At 44.1% G+C, this 21,866-nt stretch overlaps 1 protein-coding gene across 4 annotated transcripts in view; it reads right to left on the reverse strand.

The window, feature by feature from the left end:
* The window catches only part of plcb4b (phospholipase C, beta 4b), a 114,935-nt gene that overhangs the window by 37,534 nt on the left and 55,535 nt on the right, over nt 1–21,866 (reverse strand). For all 4 annotated transcript variants that reach the window (XM_084081851.1, XM_084081848.1, XM_084081849.1 and 1 more), the window contains 7 exons: nt 18,432–18,529; nt 11,175–11,255; nt 10,613–10,672; nt 6,346–6,489; nt 1,846–1,925; nt 1,433–1,486; nt 940–1,021 (listed from right to left, as the gene is read on the reverse strand). In XM_084081851.1, coding sequence (XP_083937977.1) covers nt 940–1,021; nt 1,433–1,486; nt 1,846–1,925; nt 6,346–6,489; nt 10,613–10,672; nt 11,175–11,255; nt 18,432–18,515 — 585 coding nt within the window. In that variant the 5' untranslated portion in view covers nt 18,516–18,529. The remainder of the gene's footprint in view (nt 1–939; nt 1,022–1,432; nt 1,487–1,845; nt 1,926–6,345; nt 6,490–10,612; nt 10,673–11,174; nt 11,256–18,431; nt 18,530–21,866) is intronic.

Raw genomic sequence — 21,866 nt, forward strand, 5'->3', positions numbered from 1 at the left:
CTTTATTGTACTGTCATTTAATAGGACCAGCCTCCATTTCCGCTGTACTCAAGGCTATTATGTTTCGTTAAGAAGTACCATAAAATGACTCTTGTATCCTAGCAACCATGTCTTTGATGTCAGTACCACCCTACAGTACCTACACTCTTATCAGGACAAGTTCAAATGGAACTATTTTATGCGGTTCTTTGTAAAGAGACCAAATGGATTTTTAAAGAAACTCTTGGTTCCATAAAAAAACCTTTTAGGGGCCATTATAGACAAGTGAATTTTATGCATACCTATGCCTTCTGCCTTTACGCACCTTTATTCTCCATTGCTGCTAAAGATAGCGTACCAGCCTTAATTGAGATGTATCACACCTGCCATTTTAACTGAACTTTTAACTTTATTTATTTATCTATATTTTTCTTATTTTTATATATTTTGTACTTAAAGCGGCACATTGTAACTTTGTTTTAATGAATACAATGTAATTTTGTCCATCCGTATGGTAGAATATGTTAATACGAACTACAATTGGGACGGTTGTATTTTGTCTCTTCTACTGAGACATTTATGACCGTGTCAAAGGTCATATCTCACAGGATCTGACGCGAATTTTGACCTGATGGTCAAGATTACATTCATCCCCTGAGCAAGCAGATATAGGCTCTATTAGTTCAATGGTAAAAAATGCCAGCACTTGCGCAGGTTCAAATCCAGGGGTAGAGGAGGAAAGTCGCATAGTGTAGTTTTAATTGCATCCAGTATTATTTCCTTTATTATCTGTAGCAGTTTTTGCGGAACATGCCACACCTAATATTTGATCTTTAGAGCCATATATAGAAGCTCTTTTGGTAAGAATAGAGTATGGTGTCATACATTGTGGTAAGAATACAGTATGGTGTCATTCTTTGGGTTGGCGATGCCAAATGGCACAAAGGAAAGGAATCTGACCTTTCCACTGGGCAGACCCAACTCCTTCAAAGCCTGGAAGATCCCCTTCTCTGTTTTCCCTGAAGCAAAGGTCCGCGTGATACTGCAAGAGACAGACAGACAGACAGACAGATAGAATACCAGAAGAAAAGTGTAGAAGGGGGGAGGGAGAGAGAGAGAGAATACCAAAAGGAAAGGAGAGAGAGAGAAAAGAGAGAATACCAAAAAGGGGGGGGGAGAGAGAGAGAGAGAGAGAGAGAGAGAGAGAGAGAGAGAGAGAGAGAGAGAGAGAGAGAGAGAGAGAGAGAGAGAGAGAGAGAGAGATGGGGGAGAGGAAGGGGAAGAAGAAAGATTACCACAAAAAAAGATTTAGAGAAAGAGAAATAGAGAGACAAAAAGAGAAAGAAAACATCAAAAATAGTGAGAGAAAGGGGAGAGAGGTAGAGAGACATAAGTAGAGTGCTGTTTGGTTGTGTTTCAGATTAACAGTAGAACTGATCCAAGCTCAACTCACCCTCTGACTGGAATCTTCCCGTTGACATTTGTCAGAAAACACATCCGCATCCAACTGAAGCAGGGAAAACACGCACGCACGCGCACGCACGCATGCACGCACGCACGCACGCACGCACACACACACACACACACACACACACACACACACACACACACACACACACACACACACACACACACACACACACACACACACACGCAGAGTCAAACAACAAAAGCAGTTAAGCTGTGTCATCAAATCATGTGACATGATGTAAGGTTACTGTATGTGTTGTGATGTGTATATCTTTCTTTTGTTTTACATTTCTACCAGAAAAGTAATAATGAAAACATCATTGAATAGTATGTAAGTGTGTGTGTGTGTGTGTGTGTGTGTGTGTGTGTGTGTGTGTGTGTGTGTGTAGCACTCACTGTTTCTTGAGGCAGGTCATGGGACAAACATTGTTGGCCTTGAAGTTGTGAATGACTGACCTCAACCCCTCCGTCCACTTCTACAAACACACACACACACACACACACACACACTGTGTTAAGTGTTTATACGAGTTGGAGCCTTGAGTTGTAAACACAAGCAAATGAACTGCATTTGTGATCATTCCTGGACCAGTATACACACATACAGTATATAACGCGCACACACACACACACACACACACACACACACACACACACACACACACACACACACACACACACACACACACACACACACACACACACACACACACAGTGATGGTGAGCTAAATATGTTGAGAGCAAACAAACAGCTGCCGTAGACAAGGTCTGCTGCTGTTCTGGACAGGAGTGCCCCCCCCGCTCACTGTTTCTCTGACCGTCTTCCCCATCTCTCTCCATCTGGCTGGCTTTTCCCATGCCAGGAATAAACTAAAGATATCATCACTGTTGGGTGGAAACAAAACTGATACTTTTCAGGAAATTTAAAAAAAATGTACCCCTGTTCCAAAGGATCCAATGTACTTATTACGTAGTCACAAGCTCTTGTGGCTTTTCATTGGGTGGCGTGCGTTTGTGTGTGTGATATGTGTGTGTGTGTGTGTGTGTGTGTGTGTGTGTGTGTGTGTGTGTGTGTGTGTGTGTGTGTGTGTGTGTGTGTGTGTGTGTGTGTACAACGAAATACTAGCTGTGAGCCATATCAGTGACATACCAGCCGAACAGCTTTCTAGGAAACACAAATGTCACAATGACCCAAAAATCTGGTATGTATCCCTCATTGATATTCCAGCCTCATTTCTTTCGCCCCCGGATTGTATTCACGTTTGTTCTCCATTTAGCCCAAGGTTTGATGGAGCCATCCATCTTCCAGACAGACCTCGGGTCTGAGAGAAATATTACACTCTCCTCAGTCAAAGGTCCCCAAAGAGCTTTTCTTTTCTGTGTCTGGCTTTCTTATCTTTCAATTACGGCTGAGCCGCTGTAAGCCCACCCTGGATTTTCACAAAATAATAAGAACAGAGCTGCCTTTTTGCCTGTTATTTGTTATCGTTGTCTCTTTTTCTTTCTTTCATCTTTTTAGCTGTCACTCAATTTTTGGGGGTTTGCGTTGAGATAAGGAAGATTTTTCTTCATGTGACAGACAACGATAGCTTGAAGCACTGAGTCAGGATTGGGTTTTAGAGACTAACCTCTTAAGACCTTTTTTATACTATTTAGACATTTTTTAGGGGGTCCTTGACCAGTGTTGGGGGCTCTTTACTCAAAAAAACGAATATATTACTCAAAACTCAAAATAATATTATTAGGCTACTATATTTATTACTCATTACTTAACTTTTCCATTACACCTCACACAATTAGTAATTGCATTCTTTCAACAAAAAAATCGGACTCTTCATGTACAACACTAGCAGTTTTTAGGCTGTAGGCTTGATCCCAGTCTACCTAGCTGGTTACTGACCAACAACAACACACACTACCACGGAATGAAAGTAAACAACACGCAAATCAATTTTGGGAAAATAATAATCAATTACTTTAACTTCTGGGAAAAAAGTAACTGTGAGTAATTCGTTATATTACTTGTTACTGGAAAAAAGTACATTTTTTCCATTACTTTACTCTCATTACTTTCCAACACTGTCCTTGACATTTGAAACCAGTGCTCTAATGCCCGAAATAGGTACGCCAGGTTGAAATTGCTTAAATAAGGTCTGTCTGTGTGTGTGTGTGTGTGTTTGGGGGGGGGGATAATTTGTGACGTCGGACTGATATAATTTATTTCCACCAGGCCAGACCAATCCATCCCAGAAAATAGCGCATTAATCTGTCTGAATGTGATATTTATAGGCCAGTAGCAAAAATGTGTCCATGATGTGGAAGACTGCAGCCAGGGGTGTTTGTAATGTGCTACTGTATAGAGAGAGAGAGAGAGAGAGAGAGAGAATGCGAGAGACTGTGAGAGAGAGAGAGAGAGAGAGAGACTGCGAGAGAGGGAAGCTGAGGCAGAATGAGAGAAGGAGAGCGACAGAAAGACAGAGGGGGGCCGAGGGTGAGAGAGAATGATGGAGTGAGAGGGGACAGATTGAGTGACGGAGAGAAAGAGAGAGAGGAGGAAAAGGCAGAGAGCTGAGCAGCCACACAGAGAGAGGGAGAGTGACTCACTCCAAACATCACCATTCAAGAGAGCAAGGCAAGACCCCCTCAGCTGCGTGCGTGCGTGCGTGCGTGCGTGCGTGCGTGCGTGCGTGCGTGCGTGCGTGCGTGCGTGTGGTGGAAAAAGTACTCAGATATTGTACTAAAAGTAAAAGTAAGTAAAAGTAGCAATACCACAATATAAAAAATACTCTGTTACAAGTAAAAGGCCTGAGTTCAAAATGTTACTTGAGTAAAAGTACCAAAGTATTGGCATCAAAATGTACTTAAAGTACCAACAATAAAAGTACTAAAATGTTTGAAAATAGCCTAGGTATAAAATATGGCTAAAGTGGTTAATGTATGTTTTACATTATAATAATTGCAAAATAATTAGTAACTAAAGCTTTCTAATAATTGTAGTGGAGTAAAAGTACAATATTTGCCTCTGAGCTGTAGGGGAGTAGAAGTAAAAGTATTGAAAATTGGAAATACTCCAGTAAAGTAAAAATACCTCAAAATAGTACAAAAAAAAAGTACAGTACTTGAGTAAATTTACTTAGTTACTTTACACCACTGCCGTGCGTGCGTCACATGAACCACTGACCTAGCGACGCACTCCAGTCTCAACTCAATATTGCGTTGGCTTATGGTGTATGAATGGTGGAGTGAATGACGAGGTACTGTCATTAAAAGGACCGTGTCGTCGTCTATTGTCTATCAGCTTGGTTATTGTGCTGACAATGCGTCACGAAAAGCGACACACTGATCAGTGTGTCCAGGTTGGTTCCAGCAGCCATTATTAGCTGGGTTGTTGCTTGGGTGAAAAAGGCTCTCTCTCTCTCAAAGTACATTCAACACTCAAGCTCAATTTATCGTCTCTGTCGAGTGGAAACCTCATATGTCCAAAACTGTTACTTTTCAGGATTCAAATTCAAAGACAGCAAAAGATCTACAAGCTCAAAACGCGTCGCTTCGCGCCACGTTTCGAGCGTGTACATCTGCTACTTTAGATACTTTTGTGTGACGCTGTAGTATGATCAAGTAGGGCATTAAATTACGAAAAAACACCCAAGTTAGAATATGGAGTTAACACATCGGGTGCCGAACACGGTCTGAACCGTGTGTTTACATAGTGGCGCTTCGGTGCCGAACACGGTCTGAACCGTGAGTTTAGTCTTTTTGTTTTTTTCGTTTTTCTCCGCGCGGGCGGGGCTAGAGCAGCTCTGGGAGCACCCATTGTAATCCTGCGAAGGAAGTGCCAGATCGCTCACCGGAAACCCATTTTTTTTCCCCATCCGCTTCCTGTCTATTTCCTACTTTGAAACGCCTATATCTCCGAATCTGTTTCCTGTGGGGAAAACCGGTCATGCGCGATGCGCGATCCCCCCCGTTGTAACTCGCGAGGGGAATGTTATGGTTCCAGGCTGTAGCCAGGCTCATGGCACAACATGAATCGATGCTTTTTTTTGCGTGGATTTGCTTGTAACGCACGCGGAAGCTTTAAACAGCAAAGCAAAGTCAATGGGGAGAATGCTGGCACCCACGGTAAGTTGTTATGAAAAAATGCTGGCACCCGATGTGTTAAGAGGGTTCTAGGCTGCCCTAGCGTGTCTGATATCTGGTCTAGAGGGGCGGGTTCAAAATCTCCGGAGAAAAAATCTGTGAGATGCCATTGGTTCACCGATCTGTCCGTCAGCCCATGCCCCTCCTCCTCCCCAATGTGCAGCATTGAGAGCCCTGACGTCACAACATTTGAAGCGACGCCCGCTGCACTCTGGTTGGTTGGGGAAATGAAACACTTCCTATTCCAGGAACGTCAACAGGCTGGTCCATAGACATATAAAGGTAGACGCCTCCTTCGGCTCTCAAGCTTTCGTATCTCGGGCGCGCTTCCTTGTTCCGCAGGGCTAGCCTTCCACTTCCTTCCGCTTCAGCAGGGCAAGCTGGAAAACTTCCGTGTGCGTCACAGAAGGGGGCGTTCGGTAGGCCAATCAGAGGCAGGTGGGGCGGGTCTTTTCTTAAGAGGCAGCCGCGCAGCAGCTAGTCAGTTATACGTGCTGTGATTGGCCAGTAGTTAACGCGATGTGATTGGTCAGTAGTCAAACAGCCCTGCGGAAGAGCCTTGTATTGAGATACCAGTCGCTACAATGAACTGCAGAGTTCTGCGTCAAAGAACTGATCTACACTCCTAACAACACGGTTTGTCTGCGAGCGATAGTGTTGTTGCGATACGGGAGTATAAACGAGAAATCGTTCACTGAGGAGCAGCTGAACAAACAGGTTGATCATCTTATCTCATGTGTGTGTGCTGTTATTTACCCTGGCCGTCTCTGGGCTCTCGGCCACCATGTACATGAAGCTGAGGTTGACCAGGTCCGTCCCGCTGCAGATGCAGATCACACAGCCCTCCAGGTCTGCCTCCGTCTTCCCCACGGCCTCGAAGGACGACAGAATTTTAGGGTCCTGAATGATGGAGGGGGAGAGAGAGAGAGAGAGAGAGAGAGAGAGAGAGAGAGAGAGAGAGAGAGAGAGAGAGAGAGAGAAACGTTGAAATATGGAGATACAAGGTTTCGAGTCATCCAACAAAAATGAACACACACAACCCAATGAAACACTCCCTTTTGATGTTTTAAATCTAATTGAGTCACCGTGTGTCCACCATAGGGACCAGTGACGCATCTCTGCTTGAATGACTGCATGGCAGGCAACAGGCTTCAGGCGCGGCCGCGCGGGGCCTCCTTTCAAACATGGCCGTGGGCGGTTCATTGAATTAGCCTGGCGGCGTAACCATGTTAAAGCTTTAGCTGCTGTCGCGTGTTTGCTGGAAGAGCCTTCCAGCAAACAGCAGGCAGGTTGTGGGGGCCGTAACGTACAGTACGTGCACTGCCGGGCGTTAGCGCTCAGCAGGGTTCACACGTACACAAAGGGTGCGCAGGAATATATAGTCGCTGTCGGAAAAAGAAACCTCTTATCTCCATATTTATTTTATTTTTTTCGTAAATTAACTGCACTCAAGTACTTGTAAGTACATTTCTTGTAACTTGTAACTTGTAACTTGTAAGTACATTTCTTTTGTATTTTTACTTTCTTCAGTATTTATAATTTTCTACTCCTCCACTACATCACTGAGGAAAATACTGTACTTTTACTCTTACTTACTTACTTTTTAGATTTTTTTACTAAACATACATTAACCACTTAAGCTCTATATTGTTTTCGGCTATTTGAAATAGGCGATAAGCTCGTAGCATTGCCCTGCAATGTGAGCTTGTAAATCTGCTATTTTCAAAAGATTTGTATACATTTTGAACACTTGAAATGGGGCATTCTGCATAATGAGTACTTTTACTTTTGATACTTAAAGTATATTTTGATGCCAATACTTTTGTAGTTTTACTAAAGGACTTTTACTCGTAACATGTAGTGTTTCTGTGGTAAGTGTGGTATTGATACTTTTACTCAAGTAAAACATTTGAGTACTTTTCCCACTGCTCATTAGGAACAGGCGACCATGTGGACGTTGCCCTCGGCTGCTGTCAGGAGGCCTAATTTAGCCCTCATGGCGCCCCACACCGCATCAGGACATGATACCGCCGGCGCTGAGCACAATCAGTCAATATTTAATACACGTGTTTGTGTGTGGCCTACATCAAACACAGCTGATTAGCTGCCATCTGTGTGGGGAACAGTTTCATGCAGCTATGGTCGCTGAGCACACGCTCATCATGACTTCTTTATTATTAGCGGGGATGACAGCAGTCATTTTGATAGAGACCTTACATTGTGGAAATCTATGGTCTTTTTTTCAAATATTACTTAATATCGTGTATCGTATCTTATCGTGAAATTAGTGTATCGGCACACCCCATTCATCAATGATGAACACATTCACTGCCACTGATGTAAAAAACGTAATTTATTTTGATCAAATACATAAATATTTAAATATATATATTTCCGTTTTTCTCACACAGAACCCAAGAAATCGTGATCCGAAGATTTGCTGCTACATTCACTTCTTGGTTAACTTATTACTTAAAAATCCTGTATCTCGGCTCCTGTGTAATGTTTTTTTGGCCGAGACATACTATTTTCAAAGGCGTATAAAAGCAAACGGGAGGTCGCGATGACATTTTTTTTTCAGTGAAACCCTCTGTGATTAGCAACCATCAGGGGATCGATCATACTGGAGATAAATATTCTGTGACTACTTCAAAAGGTATGAAAATCGAAAAAATCGCTGGCAGTGGGTGCACGCAGCCAGAAATAAGTCTGGCAGTGAAAGAGTTAAGAAAGTTAAATGGATGATAAAATGAGAAGCTTCAAGAATCATGAGAAATGGTGCCATGGAAAGGCTAGGTTACAAAGAGGTGTCGTTTAAAGCTTTTTAACAGAAGCCTTCCTCTCTAATCTATTCTCTTTCACATAATTGTGAAAGCGTCACATCATTTGGAAGCCTAATTGAAGACAGCTGCATATCCACTTTCCTGTTGGGGTATTGTTATGCAAATCCAGCAAGCCTGCAGTAGAGGATCTAAGTATTAAAAATGTGTCACTGGGAATAACAATAATCCTTTGTCATTGCACATAGACCCATAAATAACTAAAACGAAGACTTGTTTGTGGTAGTTTTGACAGCCCGTCTCAACGCGGACGACCCACAGCCTTCTATTTGTCCTCTGTGGCGGTGGAAAAACAAGCCTTTCGGGCGTGTCTTCTCCTCCGCGTCATCGGCGCCCATACCCTAGGTGGGGTTGGCGAAAGGGCCTACTCTGTGTGGAGTTTGCATGTTCTCCCCGTGTCTCTCAGGGTAGTTAATACCCTCACAAAAACATGTAGTAATCCTGGTCGCTATACCGCCTCCCCCATGACAGCCGGGGCGAATAACGTGTTCCTTCCACGCGCTACGACCAACCAGGGCAACTCTCCCCTGTCAGGTGACAAGAAGGTCAGTTGGCTCTCATGCATTGAAGGAGGCATGAGCTCGGCCCTGGGCTCCCTAGGCTGGTGGGGGGAGTGTAGTGCCCAGGATCACTTAGAAAATTGGCAGCGGGTGAAAAAAGGGTTACAAAATTGTGGGATAAAAAAAATGAAAAAAAAGAAACTTCCTATCTCCATATTTTAACTTTTTGTAATTTTTGGTAATTTAATGCCCTACTTGCTTTTGATGTTTTTGTCAGTTTTGGACAAATAAGGTTTCCACCCGGGCAGAGACGATATGAAGGAGTTAATGTTTAATGGCGACGTAAAAAAAACGCAGAGCGAGACGTCCCCGCCAGTCCCCGGTCGATCGATAGCGAGGCTGAGGACGATTACAGGTATGGATGACCTGGCCCGACGCACCTGTTGAGGTTACTGTGCAATTATACTGCTGTCTGTGGCAAGAGAGGTCAGGAGACGAGAGGAGGGAGAGGGATGGAGGGAGCAGGGAGATATTAACCCATTGAGACCTGAAGCCGATTCTACATGTCTCCTAAATCTCAACAGTTTTCTGAAAAACGTATGTTTCTATATCAGTGGTGCTGCATCTTTTTCATGTCAAGGACCCCCAAAATGATATGTATTTGGCCGCGGACCCCCATCAAAATATTTTGTTCCAGAGACCCCAAGAAGCAAAGATTTGAGTTAAAAATGTTCGCTTTAAAAATATATACAGTATATTCAAAGATTTGCACACGTTTTCACGATTTTTCAAAAATAGCAGATCTACAAGCTCATAGCGCGGCACTCGGTGCCGCGCTATGAGCTTGTATATCTGCTATTTTTGAATAGCCCAAAGTGTAAAATAATGCTTTTTAGCTCAAATCTAAAAATGACACAGTTCCAGGTCTTAATGGGTTAAACGGTCGGATGGCTGGGGACAGTGGGGATGAGGAAGAGCGTGAAGGTTGCTGTCTGATAGGGCTCGTTCACCGCACACCCCAAAATAGGAAATCTACGAGCTTGCAGATCTGCTATTTTCGATGTGAGACGCGGGCGTGCAACTAAATACAGTGGTGGAAAGTAACTAACTACATTTACTTAGTAGGTACAATTTTGAGGTTTTGGTACTTTACGTGAGTATTTCCAATTTCCAGTACTTTCACTTCGACTCCACTACATCTCGGATCCAAATATTGTACTTTTACTGCACTACATTTATTTGTAAACTTTAGTTGCTAGTTACTTTGTAGATTTTGATTATCATTACAAAACATAGCCTACATTAGTCACTTCAGCCCTACAGTATGTACATTTCGACCATTTGAAAATAGCCGATCTACAAGCTCACAATGCGTCGCATTGTGAGCTTGTAGATCTTCTATTTTCAAAAGATTGTTATATATTTGAAGACGTGAAATAGGACACTCTGCCTAATGAGTACTTTTACTTTTGGTACTTTTAGTACATTTTGATGCCAATACTTTTGTACTTTTACTCAAGTACATTTTGAATTCCGGACTTTTACTTGTAAAAGAGTATTTCTATATTGAAGTATTGATACTTTTACTTAAGTGAAACATTTGAGTACTTTTTCCACCACTGACTAAATATAAACCTGCCTTGAGGTGGGTGAACGATTAATTTGTCTCATTCAAGGTCTCACCTTCGGCATGGCTCCAACACGAATACTGTTGATGAGAGAACACTCCAACACCTGTCCCTCCTGCACAGAGAGAGAGAGAGAGAGAGAGAGAGAGAGAGAGAGAGAGAGAGAGAGAGAGAGAGACGACAGAGGGAGAGACGGACAGCGAGAGAGAAAGAGAGAGGGGGGTGGGGGGGGGGGGGGGGGGGGGGAGGAGAAGACAGATTGAGATGACAGGATAAATTGGGAGAAGTCTAACAGGTCTAACAGGCCCTTCATCATTTATCATCATCATCTGTGCAGATCAAGGTGACCCTAACATGACGAGGCCTTCACGTCGTTTGAAATGACATTTTAACGACTGCTCCTCCGCTAATAGTTTCGTCGTGTCATTCGGGAACGACTGTGTCTGTATAGTACGTGTCTGAATGTACTCCACTGCCCAATAATATAAAAGATTTATTCCTTTGTGTCTCCCGCTCTGAATTTCTATCCTTTAGTCATGGTTCTACTTATCGTCCTATGGGCCCGACTACTGTGTAATGTCCTATGGTCCTATGTAATCTTTTAAAGAGGAACCTACCTTCCCCTCACTCTTCCAGGTGATGAAGAAGCCAAACTCGTCCACCCTCATCTGGCAGTTGGGCTCGAAAAAATACGGGTCCTGTGGAGAGGGAGAGAAGGAGGAACAGTTCATCAGAACCGGTTGGGAATGGCCTGGGCCGTAGCGCGACGGTCCAGGCACCCTAGGCTTCAATGCCAGCCTGACAGCGTGTCGCGGGTTCGCCTCGTTTAATGCCGTAAACGAGGCAGTGATTGACAAATTTATGTCACGATGGTGCCGTGCGCAGGAAAAAAAGCAGATCTACAAGCTTTTTGGGGGCTTTTTATGAAGGCATAAAAAGCCCCCAAAAAAATTGAAAAATAACCGGTTGGGATATTAAGCCATTAATTACCATATATATATATATATATAATAAACCATTAATTACAGGCAAAATCTTCAAGCACTTGCGAAAATAGCAGATCTACAAGCTCACAATGTTTTAGCTTGTAGATTGGCTATTTTTTACAACAGGACCTAAGTGGTTAAACAGCTCCACTATGCTCCAAGTGCACCCGGACACACTTTTAATGATGTACCACACACATACACACACGCGCGCACACACACACACACACACACACACACACACACACACACACACACACACACACACACACACACACACACACACACACACACACACACACACACACACACACACACACACACACACACACACACACACACACACACACACACACACACACTTTGCAGAACAGGACCTAATGCTAGGGCAAACACAAAGTGAGATAAATGAGAAGACCATGAAGCGTTGAGTGCAAACATTGTTTACCTGGAACGCTGGATAATCCCAGGAAAACTGTGTGTGCGTGCGTGCGAGTGCGTGCGTACACGCGTGCACGTGTAAGTGTTTAGGTATGCGAGACTGTGTTTGTGTTAGCCAAAAGTGTGTGTGTGTGTGTGTGTGTGTGTGTGTGTGTGTGTGTGTGTGTGTGTGGTGTGTGTACTGTATGTGTGTTTAAAGTACTACAGGCCCTCAGGGCTCCATCTATCAGCAGGTGTCAGACAGAAGACTTTCTATTCAGTTCAACAGGAGTCAAAGCAGACAAGCGTCTCACATTGATCCTGCTGTCAGCTCAGCCTGTCACAGGATTGACTCATATTTTACTCTCTTCCATTTTCTATCCCTTTTTAGATCAGGGGTCTTCAACCTGCGGGCCGGGGCCCACTGGTGGGCCGTGAGGGTACAGCAAGCCCCCCCCCCCCCCCCCCGACCCAAGTAATTTGTAAAACACAAGATGAATGATAATATAACAAAAAAAAGATATAATAATAATGTAAAAACCTCATGGTATCTCATGGTACGTTTTCTCTAAAACCTTAACTCCATCGCTAACCCCTAAACCTAACATTTAAATGCCTATAACCCCAATCGGAATCTTTTCATAATTGTAAGCCTGAAATAAAAATATTTGTAACCCATACATACTGCATATATAACAACCATTTCTCTTGTGAAGAAGACCAGGCAACTTGGCCTCACGATGTCTATTTCTCAAATTCTACTACTCTCACAAGTATAACACAAGAACACACACACACAGTATACAATAGATCCTTTTGATTTATAGGAAGGGGTGCTGACAAGCACGCACGCACACACGCACGCGCACACACACACACGCTTTCAGCCTGTTGCCATTGTCGTTATTTGACCACAGACAGTAACCATCCTCCCCTTCACCTCTCTGTAACCCATAGCTCTTCTATCACAACCATTGACAAACCAACGGGGGAAAAATGTCCCTTTTGTGAGAGCGGCGGGACCCGGAGGAATCCATGTTGTTAAAGCCTGACTCTCCGTGGTCCAAGCACAGACACAGAGGCTTCAGCTGCAGGTACAGCGCTGTAGCCCAGCAATGCCTCCATTCAAATTGATTTGAATAGATTTTTTATACCAGACTAAATTGATTACGCTGACTAACGACTGAAGCCCCAATTTACACTTTGTCATACAATGGTGTTGCATAAAAATATAGTCAAAATAGCCGATCTACAAGCTCACAACACGTTGCAATGTGAGCTTGTCGAGCTTGTATTTCTGACAATTTTCACACAAAAAACAAAACTAAAATGTCTTCCCCCATAGAGATTATTTTATTAAATTATTTCAATGAATTGTTGCACCCCAACATGGGGTCTCGACGGTTTGCGACGGCGTTGTGTGATGGAGCATGGATAGAGCTGAAAGGCACATGTTGTAGACAGACTGCTGGCTCCACATCAGCCAGGAGCAGCACAAGAAGACACTACTGTTCCATAAGAGATTTATGAGAACACTCTGCTCTCACAACACACACACACACACACACACACACACACACACACACACACACACACACACACACACACACACACACACACACACACACACACACACACACACACACACACACACACACACACACACACACACACACACACACACACACACACACACACAGTAATTAGCGGAGGATATCACTCTTCATCCAGTAGAGAGACGAACAGAAACCTCTGGCAACGTTCCTCTGTCTCACAGTCAAGTTTGTGTGTGTGTGTGTGTGTGTGTGTGTGTGTGTGTGTGTTGTGACAAGTGCAGAACCTTCTGTTCTTGGATCTCTCCTACTTGTCACAATGCTCTTTAAAAGGGAACAGACAGGCAGACTTTTGTATTTGGCCTTGTGTCTGGCCTTCTCACACACACACACACACACGCGCACACGCACACACACACACACACACACACACACACACACACACACACACACACACACACACACACACACACACACACACACACACACACACACACAGTATATAACAGGATAAAACCTATGGTACAAGCACATCGGTGCAACACATGATTTACAACGCAGCTCTGCATTTTGCAGCCTGACGCAGCTGGTGATCTTAATCCCTTACAGTCAAGAGTACATTTCGAACACAAGTACAATTTCACATAATACTTAACTTACTCACGTGGCTACAGTGCATTTGGGATTTAACCAGGGGACCTCTCTGTCAGGGGTCTACATAATAACCCTGAGGCCCAACTCAGGGTCCATTTGGTTCTATTGTACACTTTCTCTTTCTTTTTAGAGTTTAGAGTTACTGTGAGCAGCAGCAGGAGAGTTTAGCTCTCATCCTGCTTCAAATTCTAAACAATGTTATTTTTTTCCCCCCAGAAGTTTTTCGAGTTTTTCTCTGCCTGGTCTGGTTTGTCAATACCAGTCTGCCCGCAGTACCCATGGAAACCAGCGGGGAGAATGTTGGCGATAGTACTGCGATCAATCTGATCAATCAATGACACATAAAAACGGTGTGTGTCTGGCTGGGGAAGGGGCTTGATTTGGGCGTTAGCACACGCGCAGGCACACATAGACACACACACACACACACACACACACACACACACACAGAAATATCTCACTTAATTTCTTTGTTTTGGTCTGGACACTCTCATTTGAACGGGAGCCAATCCATTTCCTTTTCCATCTCCTTGTTTGTCTCTGCTGGCTTGGCGGCCATGCCAGGCAATAAGTGAGTGGCTGTATAATTGCCTCATTGATCTCCTATAAGCCATCAGCGGCGTTCTCAAGAGGAGGCTGTTTAGAACGCCCGACCCCCCTAAACATCCTGCCTGCTGATTGGAGGAGAATGACAGGACAAGGTCCTTATGAGAACATGGGCCAAAGGTCAGAGGAAGTGTTCGATCTTCCTCTACGTACTGTATGTCCAGAGGCGAGAGAGAGCGTGTGTGTGTGTGTGTGTGTGTGTGTGTGTGTGTGTGTCCATTCTAATGTATAGAGGAGAACTCGTTGATATCTACACACAGTGGATAGTTACTCAAGTACATTTAGAATTCCGGACTTTTACTTTTTACTTTTACTTATTCCGGACTAAAACAGAGTACTTTTTCCACCACTGCCTACACATCTATTTTCACTCAATCTCTTTTAACCACTTAAACCCCAGCATCCTTATGTCTTTCGCAGAAAATAGCAGATCGACAAGCTCACATCGGCTATTTTCCCCGAGGGACACCGGTCAACCATATGGGGTTTAAGTGGTTAAAATAATTGTTCATTCATCGTAATCAAGCAGCAGTTTGAAATAATGGTGATGTTGATTTGACGTGATATGGCCCAGCCCTACTGGACATAATGTAATGCGTGCGTCTCTCCTTCCCCCCCCCCACGTTTCTCTGGCTAACTGGTCTGTCAGGATGATAATGACACACCATGCAGAGAGGAGCTCACCATCCATAACTGGCCCTGTGCAGCTCAGACACAAAATAATGTTTTATCGCACACACGCACACACACACACACACACACACACACACACACACACACACACACACACACACACACACACACACACACACACACACACAAATGTACCTGCCTCTACCATCTGTCGCTCTGTGGGACTTCAGTGAGTAGAGAGCATTTTCTGGAAAGATCCATTCTGTTTAGCATATCCTGTGTGTGTGTATGTGTGTGTGTGTGTGTGTGTGTGTGTACCTGTGTGACAATGAAAGAGAAAGAGTGTGAGAGAGAGAGAGAGAGAGAGAGAGAGAGAGAGAGAGAGAGAGAGAGAGAGAGAGAGAGAGACAGACAGAGGGAGAAAGAGAAAGTCTGGGCAAAGTGTATGTGATCTTAATCAACAATGACATCCCCCAAAGGCATTGCAATAACCAGGCAACAGAGGGACAGCTATTCACGCACAGACACACACAGCAGGATGCATTTTTTAAATTGCACCCGTTTTTATGATTCTACTTTTTGTGTCTGAAGCCAAACATTTAAAAAAATCACTCTGCGCGTGAGCAAACACACACACGCATTCACGCGTGCACACACACACACACACACACACACACACACACACACACACACACACAAACACCTCTACCAGACATCAGTATAAAATACCTGTCACCAATGTTGTTAACATTTGACTTCCCCTGGTGACCCAGGTATGTTAGCACCTGATCACCACATTCCCCTAGTGACCCATGTCTATGTTAGCACCTGATCACCACATTCCCCTAGTGACCCAGGTCTATGTTAGCACCTGATCACCACGTTCCCCTGGTGACCCAGGTCTATGTTAGCACCTGATCACCACATTCCCCTGGTGACCCAGGTCTACCTTAGAATGAAAACATTCTAATTAAAACCATGTCTAATGGTCTGAGTGGATACAGAGTCAGGGTGCTGATATTGTGCATGTTGGCTCACTGGAAAAGACTCTGTGGGTCTCAAAGTGTGGTCCAGGTACCCTCATGGTTCCTTGGGGGGTTCCAAATAGCCCCTTACGTGTGTAACTCTGAGAGTGTACAAGTGGAACCGAATGGAATCTTTGAAATTAAAAGGTTTGAGAACCACTGTGCTACACAAAATGGAAACCTTGACAGCCTTCATTAGTATCATTGCTGACACCTGTGAAGGAAGCAACGAAGAGGCCCTTCCAATATGGCTGCTGTGCATATAGCCTGAATAGAAAACAAGCAGTAGGGCCTACCAGGGTTCCTGGAGGACCACCAATCAGACTATCTAGGGCCCATCTGTGGCTAAATGTGCCCATGCAGGCCAGGCTCCCAGTATAAGAACACTGTATCCACCAGTGCACTGGCCCACTTTTCACAGCTACTTTGATCTTCTTCAGCCGCTTGCCAGATTCTTTTTTTCCTCCCTCTGTGATGAAGAGGGATCCTCCTCCCACGCTGATGCCCACATTAAACACTAAAGGGATTTCCTGGCGTGTGTGTGCATATGTGTGTGTGTGTGTGTGTGTGTGTGTGTGAGCTTGTGTGACACACTTAGCATTTGCCAGGCAAATGTCCTAGCTAACTGTCCTGATTAAGTTAGCGAGAGGAAACATGTGGGGGAAAGGAGAGACGCACATGCAACACACATGCAACACACACGCACACGCACACACACACACACACTACACACACACACACACAGGGCCATTTCAGTGAGCTAGGGTATAGGGTCCCTCAGTGACGGTGGTTGGTTCAGACAATCAGCCGCCACGTCAACCACTTCTTAATGAGCATGATCAATGAGGCAGCTCTGATTAACACCATGACGTAAGCCATACAATCTGTGTGTGTGTGTGTGTGTGTGTGTGTGTGTGTGTGTTCAAACGCTTTGTCTCGGGATGGTGTATGTGCGAGTGCGTGCATGTACATACACAGTATGTCCGTGTGTACAGCGTGTACGCAGGGTTTGATTTGATAAAAAAACAAACAGAGGGAGACATTTTGCAAACCGCTTACCGTAAGCCCACAATTCATCATACAACTAATAGTGAAAAGAGCCGATCTACAAGCTCACAACGTGCCGGTGCTGTGCTTGAAACATTTGCCCAAAATATCAGGAAGTCTATATTTTCAAAAAGGAAATGCATTTATTTAATTCAGTCTTGACCAGCAGCAGAGATAAAACATATCTCCAACAGCGATAAAAATATGACCGGGGGGAGGGATGCTTGCATGTGCAAGTATCTGCGTCTCTGCGTCTCTGTGTGTGTGTGTGTGTGTGTGTGTGTGTGTGTGTGTGTCAGTCATTAGTGTGACTCATGACACAGGGTCAGGGCACGATGACCTAAGTCATCAGGTTTATCGGCAAACCCTGTGAATCACTACAAACGAACGGCCATCTTAGCTCCAGGCATGAAGGTTAATAAACCAATAGCCTGGTTTCCACTGTAGGACCAGGCTGGTGCTGATCTACGGGTTGATTAGAATTCACTAGAACAACTCATTTTAAACCCTTGCACCCCTCATGTAGGATGCCTTATATATTGATGCCTTATATATTGAACCATATTTCAGCGTTGACTTGTGATTTCTCATTTCATGACAAAAAAATAGAGAAAAGCAGGATTCATCTTCCAGTAAACTACTAAGTGCCTTTTGGTCTGTGGTGTGGATAAACAATCGGTTAATAGCATAATGGGGGCAATCAGATGTGAATGAGTCTTAATTAGACCACTTAAACCCCTGTAGTCTCAGACAACTGGTCTTGAGTTGCAACTGTACTTTCTTTGACCACTTTTTGCCGTCCACACCAAATCTAGTCACCAAAAATAGCGACGCATTGCGATCTTGTAGATCTGCTATTTTTTGGCTAATGTTCCCCCCAGAATATGATCTGCTATGAACGCATGGCGTTTGAAATATGTCACCACGATGACAGCGATGGTTTTATTCACCTCGTCAAACCTGTCAAACGACGCTCCCTCCTGCATGAACTCTGGCAGATGCTTCTGCCAGTTGAACTCGTAGGACTTCGTCATGGCTGCTCACACACCTGAGAGAGAGAGAGAGAGAGAGAGAGAGAGAGAGAGAGAGAGACAGAGAGGGAGACAGAGAGAATGGACAAAAACACAGAAAAGTCAGTCAAAAAGAGCAGGTGCAAAGACTGGTAGTTTGTGTTCTCTCTCTGAATATGAGCGTTGTGAACTAAAGAGCTATAGTGTTTCGTCTGCCTGCTGTGTCCCTGTGGCCTGAAATTCTTCCCTAATTCACAGAGCAATGGCTGCCTGTCTGCCGCCCCAAATATGTTCTGCTGAGAAAGACAAAACCTAAAATGAAACAAAAAAACAAATGTACACAAACACCGTATTCAACCAACATGAGAACCGTTGTCATCCGTTTCTGTGAGTATACTTATTTGAGACTAGCCACACGTTAAAATGCTTCATTTATCCATGTGTAACTCATAGAGTTAGGATTTTACAGTGTTTTTTGTTTGTGCGCAAAAAAAACGATTCAGTCTGGATTCATGACACATTCTGATTACGTGCGTCATGGTGTCAGAGCGCTGTCACATTACCGGTGAAATCGACAAAAACAGGTAGACATGTGACAGACTGAAGCGAGAGGGTGATGTTCTATGTATAGAACCGTCAGCACTTAGTCATTCATGCAAGGCATTATGGGAATTAAACGCTCGACGGTGGCGGAGGTGTTTTATCCGTTAAATCTCACCTACCGCTCACCACATACTGTATGGATGGCTGTTAACAGGTGTGGATGGACAGTAAATGTGTCCTTGCACTCACCCACGCGTGCGTAATGTATGTGTGTGTGTGTGTGTGTACGTGTAGATGGTGGTGCAGATAATACAGATTGCCCATTACGTGCTGCAGAGAGTGGCTTTCCTTCTCTCAAACGAAAAGATGGAAGGAAACCGGATGTTGTTGAGAGAAGGAGGGAGAGAGACATAATGACAGAGTTAGAGAGAGTGAGAGAGAGAGAGAGAGAGAGAGAAATAAAAGGTCAAAATGTAAAAAAATGCCAGAGATTAAACTGGGAGAAGAGGCAGACATTTAAAACACGGAAGAGAGAAACGAGGAGAGATGGAAATGAGAACGACAGAGAGAGAAGGAAATAGCAAGGTGTTAAGAGAGGGGAGACGGGGATATTAGAGAGAGCGAGAGAGTGAGCAAAAGATGGAGAAACTGAGAGAGACAGAGCGAGAGAAAGAGATGGGGGTAGAATTGAGTAGGAACTGAGACACACAAGGGAGAGGTAGAGAAAATAGAAGGTGCAGACAGCTGTGTGTGACAGAGAGCGAGGTGGACAGGGTGGGGGGTTGGTTGGGTGGTGGTGGGGGGGGGCTGTTTGGGTCTACTTTGTGAGGTGAGGCACACAGCAACCACAGAGCTGCATGAAAACATCTTTGGCGAGCCCCGGGCCCACGGCCATGAACCAATTAAGACCTATAAACGTCATTGTACGATGAATAGTAAGAATAGCCATACAAGCTTGTTGATGTGCCTATTTTCGTTATTTTTTTAACTGCTATTTAACTTCTATGTTTTTTGTTTGCCTATAATGATGACAAGCCCAAAATAGGGATGCCCGGGTTAATGTGGTTAAGTGGCCTGACCCTGCACTCTGACCTCCACATGTCAAAATGATGTAATTCCCTCTGGGGATCAATGCAATGTCAAACAAGCAAGCTGCCAATGGGCCTGACGAATTAATGCGTGCTAAAATCGTGTGCTGAGCCTCTGGTATAGGATGCCAATGTTGTGGAAATGTTCTACAGTGAACTGGACCATAGGAGGTAACATCAGCCAACAAATGCTAATGTGTCGTTTCACATAAACGTAAATACGATTTCTCCACCCCAAGTGTCTCCAAACCCCACAAAAACAGAGCCTTTTTTAAACACAAATTTAACCATTGATCCTAAAACGGTTAACTGTTCAATGAGAGTTTTTTTTGGCATTCAAACTTTGTTACTAAAGTATGAATAAATTATAATAATTATAAAACACACACACACACACACACCTATTTTGCTAATTTGTGTGATTTCACACAAGAGAGACTTTCTCTTGTACTGCATCACATTTGGAACTGAAAACAGTTCTACAGTCCTCAATAGATTCCTCTCAAACAAATTGCACACACACCATGCCGACATGAGAGCACACACACACACACACACACACACACGCGCACACACGCGCACACACACGCAGTGAAGAAGGAGTCAAGCCCATCAAACACAGCCCTCCACCATCTGTGGTGTCCTGCCAGGGGACTGTAACACAGACACACACACACATCCTGTCATGGGACAGAGAACACAGACGCACACTTCCTGTGGAGAGATCAGGAACGGGGCCTTGGCAGGCAGCCAGTAAACACAGCACCCACAGGGACTGCTTTAGACACATTGAAGCCTCATAGGCAGCACTCAATAACCACATCTATGAGGAAACAGGAAACCAATTGCCAAATCTGATTTGGAATCAAATCTCTCATGTTAATTAACCCCATGAACCATAGCATCCCTATCCTGGGCATGTCATATGAGCCGTAGACGAATATTCAGTGAGAATAGGCAAATGCCCGGCCCAGCCGGTCTACAAGCTCACAGCGCGTTACAGCACAACACGTTGGCTATTTTTGGCGAAGACATTTGTTGCAGAGGGCCTGGTATAGACAGTAAGAAAGCAATAGCCAGCACTCCGAAGTCCTTCTGGTACTTTTAATCAGTGGAGGAAAAAAGTACTTACATTGCAGTATCAATACTGCAATGTAGAAGTACTCTGTTACAAGTAAAAGTCCGGAATTAAAGATTTACTTGAGTAAAAGTACAAAAGTATTGGTATCAAAATGTACTTAAAGTACCAAAAGTAAAAGTACTAAAATGTTTGAAAATAGCCTAGGTATAGAATAGGGCTAAAGTGGTTAATGTGTGTTTTAAAATGTCATAATTTATATCTGCAAAGTAACTAGTAACAAAAGTTTTTTTTTCACAGCATACACGGACGCGTTAAGCCTTCCTCAGCGTGTATCATACACGCTGAGGAAGGCTTGACGCCGAAACGTGTCCGTGTATGCTGTGTCTGTCCGTGCACATATCTATTAAAAGTACCAGAAGGACTTGCGGAGTGCTGGCTATTGCTTTCTTACTGTGAATCTTCGTGAGCCGTGCACCCGGCAAACTGCTTTACACACAGACAGAGAGTGCTCGTTTTTGTTTTCTACTGGCCTAGTATAGACCCCTGGGGGACCCCAGGTCAAATAAGTATATACTACAGTAGGGTTTAAGTGCTTAATTGCTCAGCAGTGGGCTGCCCTTATAAGTCAGGCCCTTCGCACCCTCGATAACCCACGTTGGGTAG

The sequence above is a fragment of the Gymnoscopelus microlampas genome (genome assembly GCF_963454915.1).
Source record: "Gymnoscopelus microlampas genome assembly, chromosome: 16".
Taxonomy (NCBI): domain Eukaryota; kingdom Metazoa; phylum Chordata; class Actinopteri; order Myctophiformes; family Myctophidae; genus Gymnoscopelus; species Gymnoscopelus microlampas.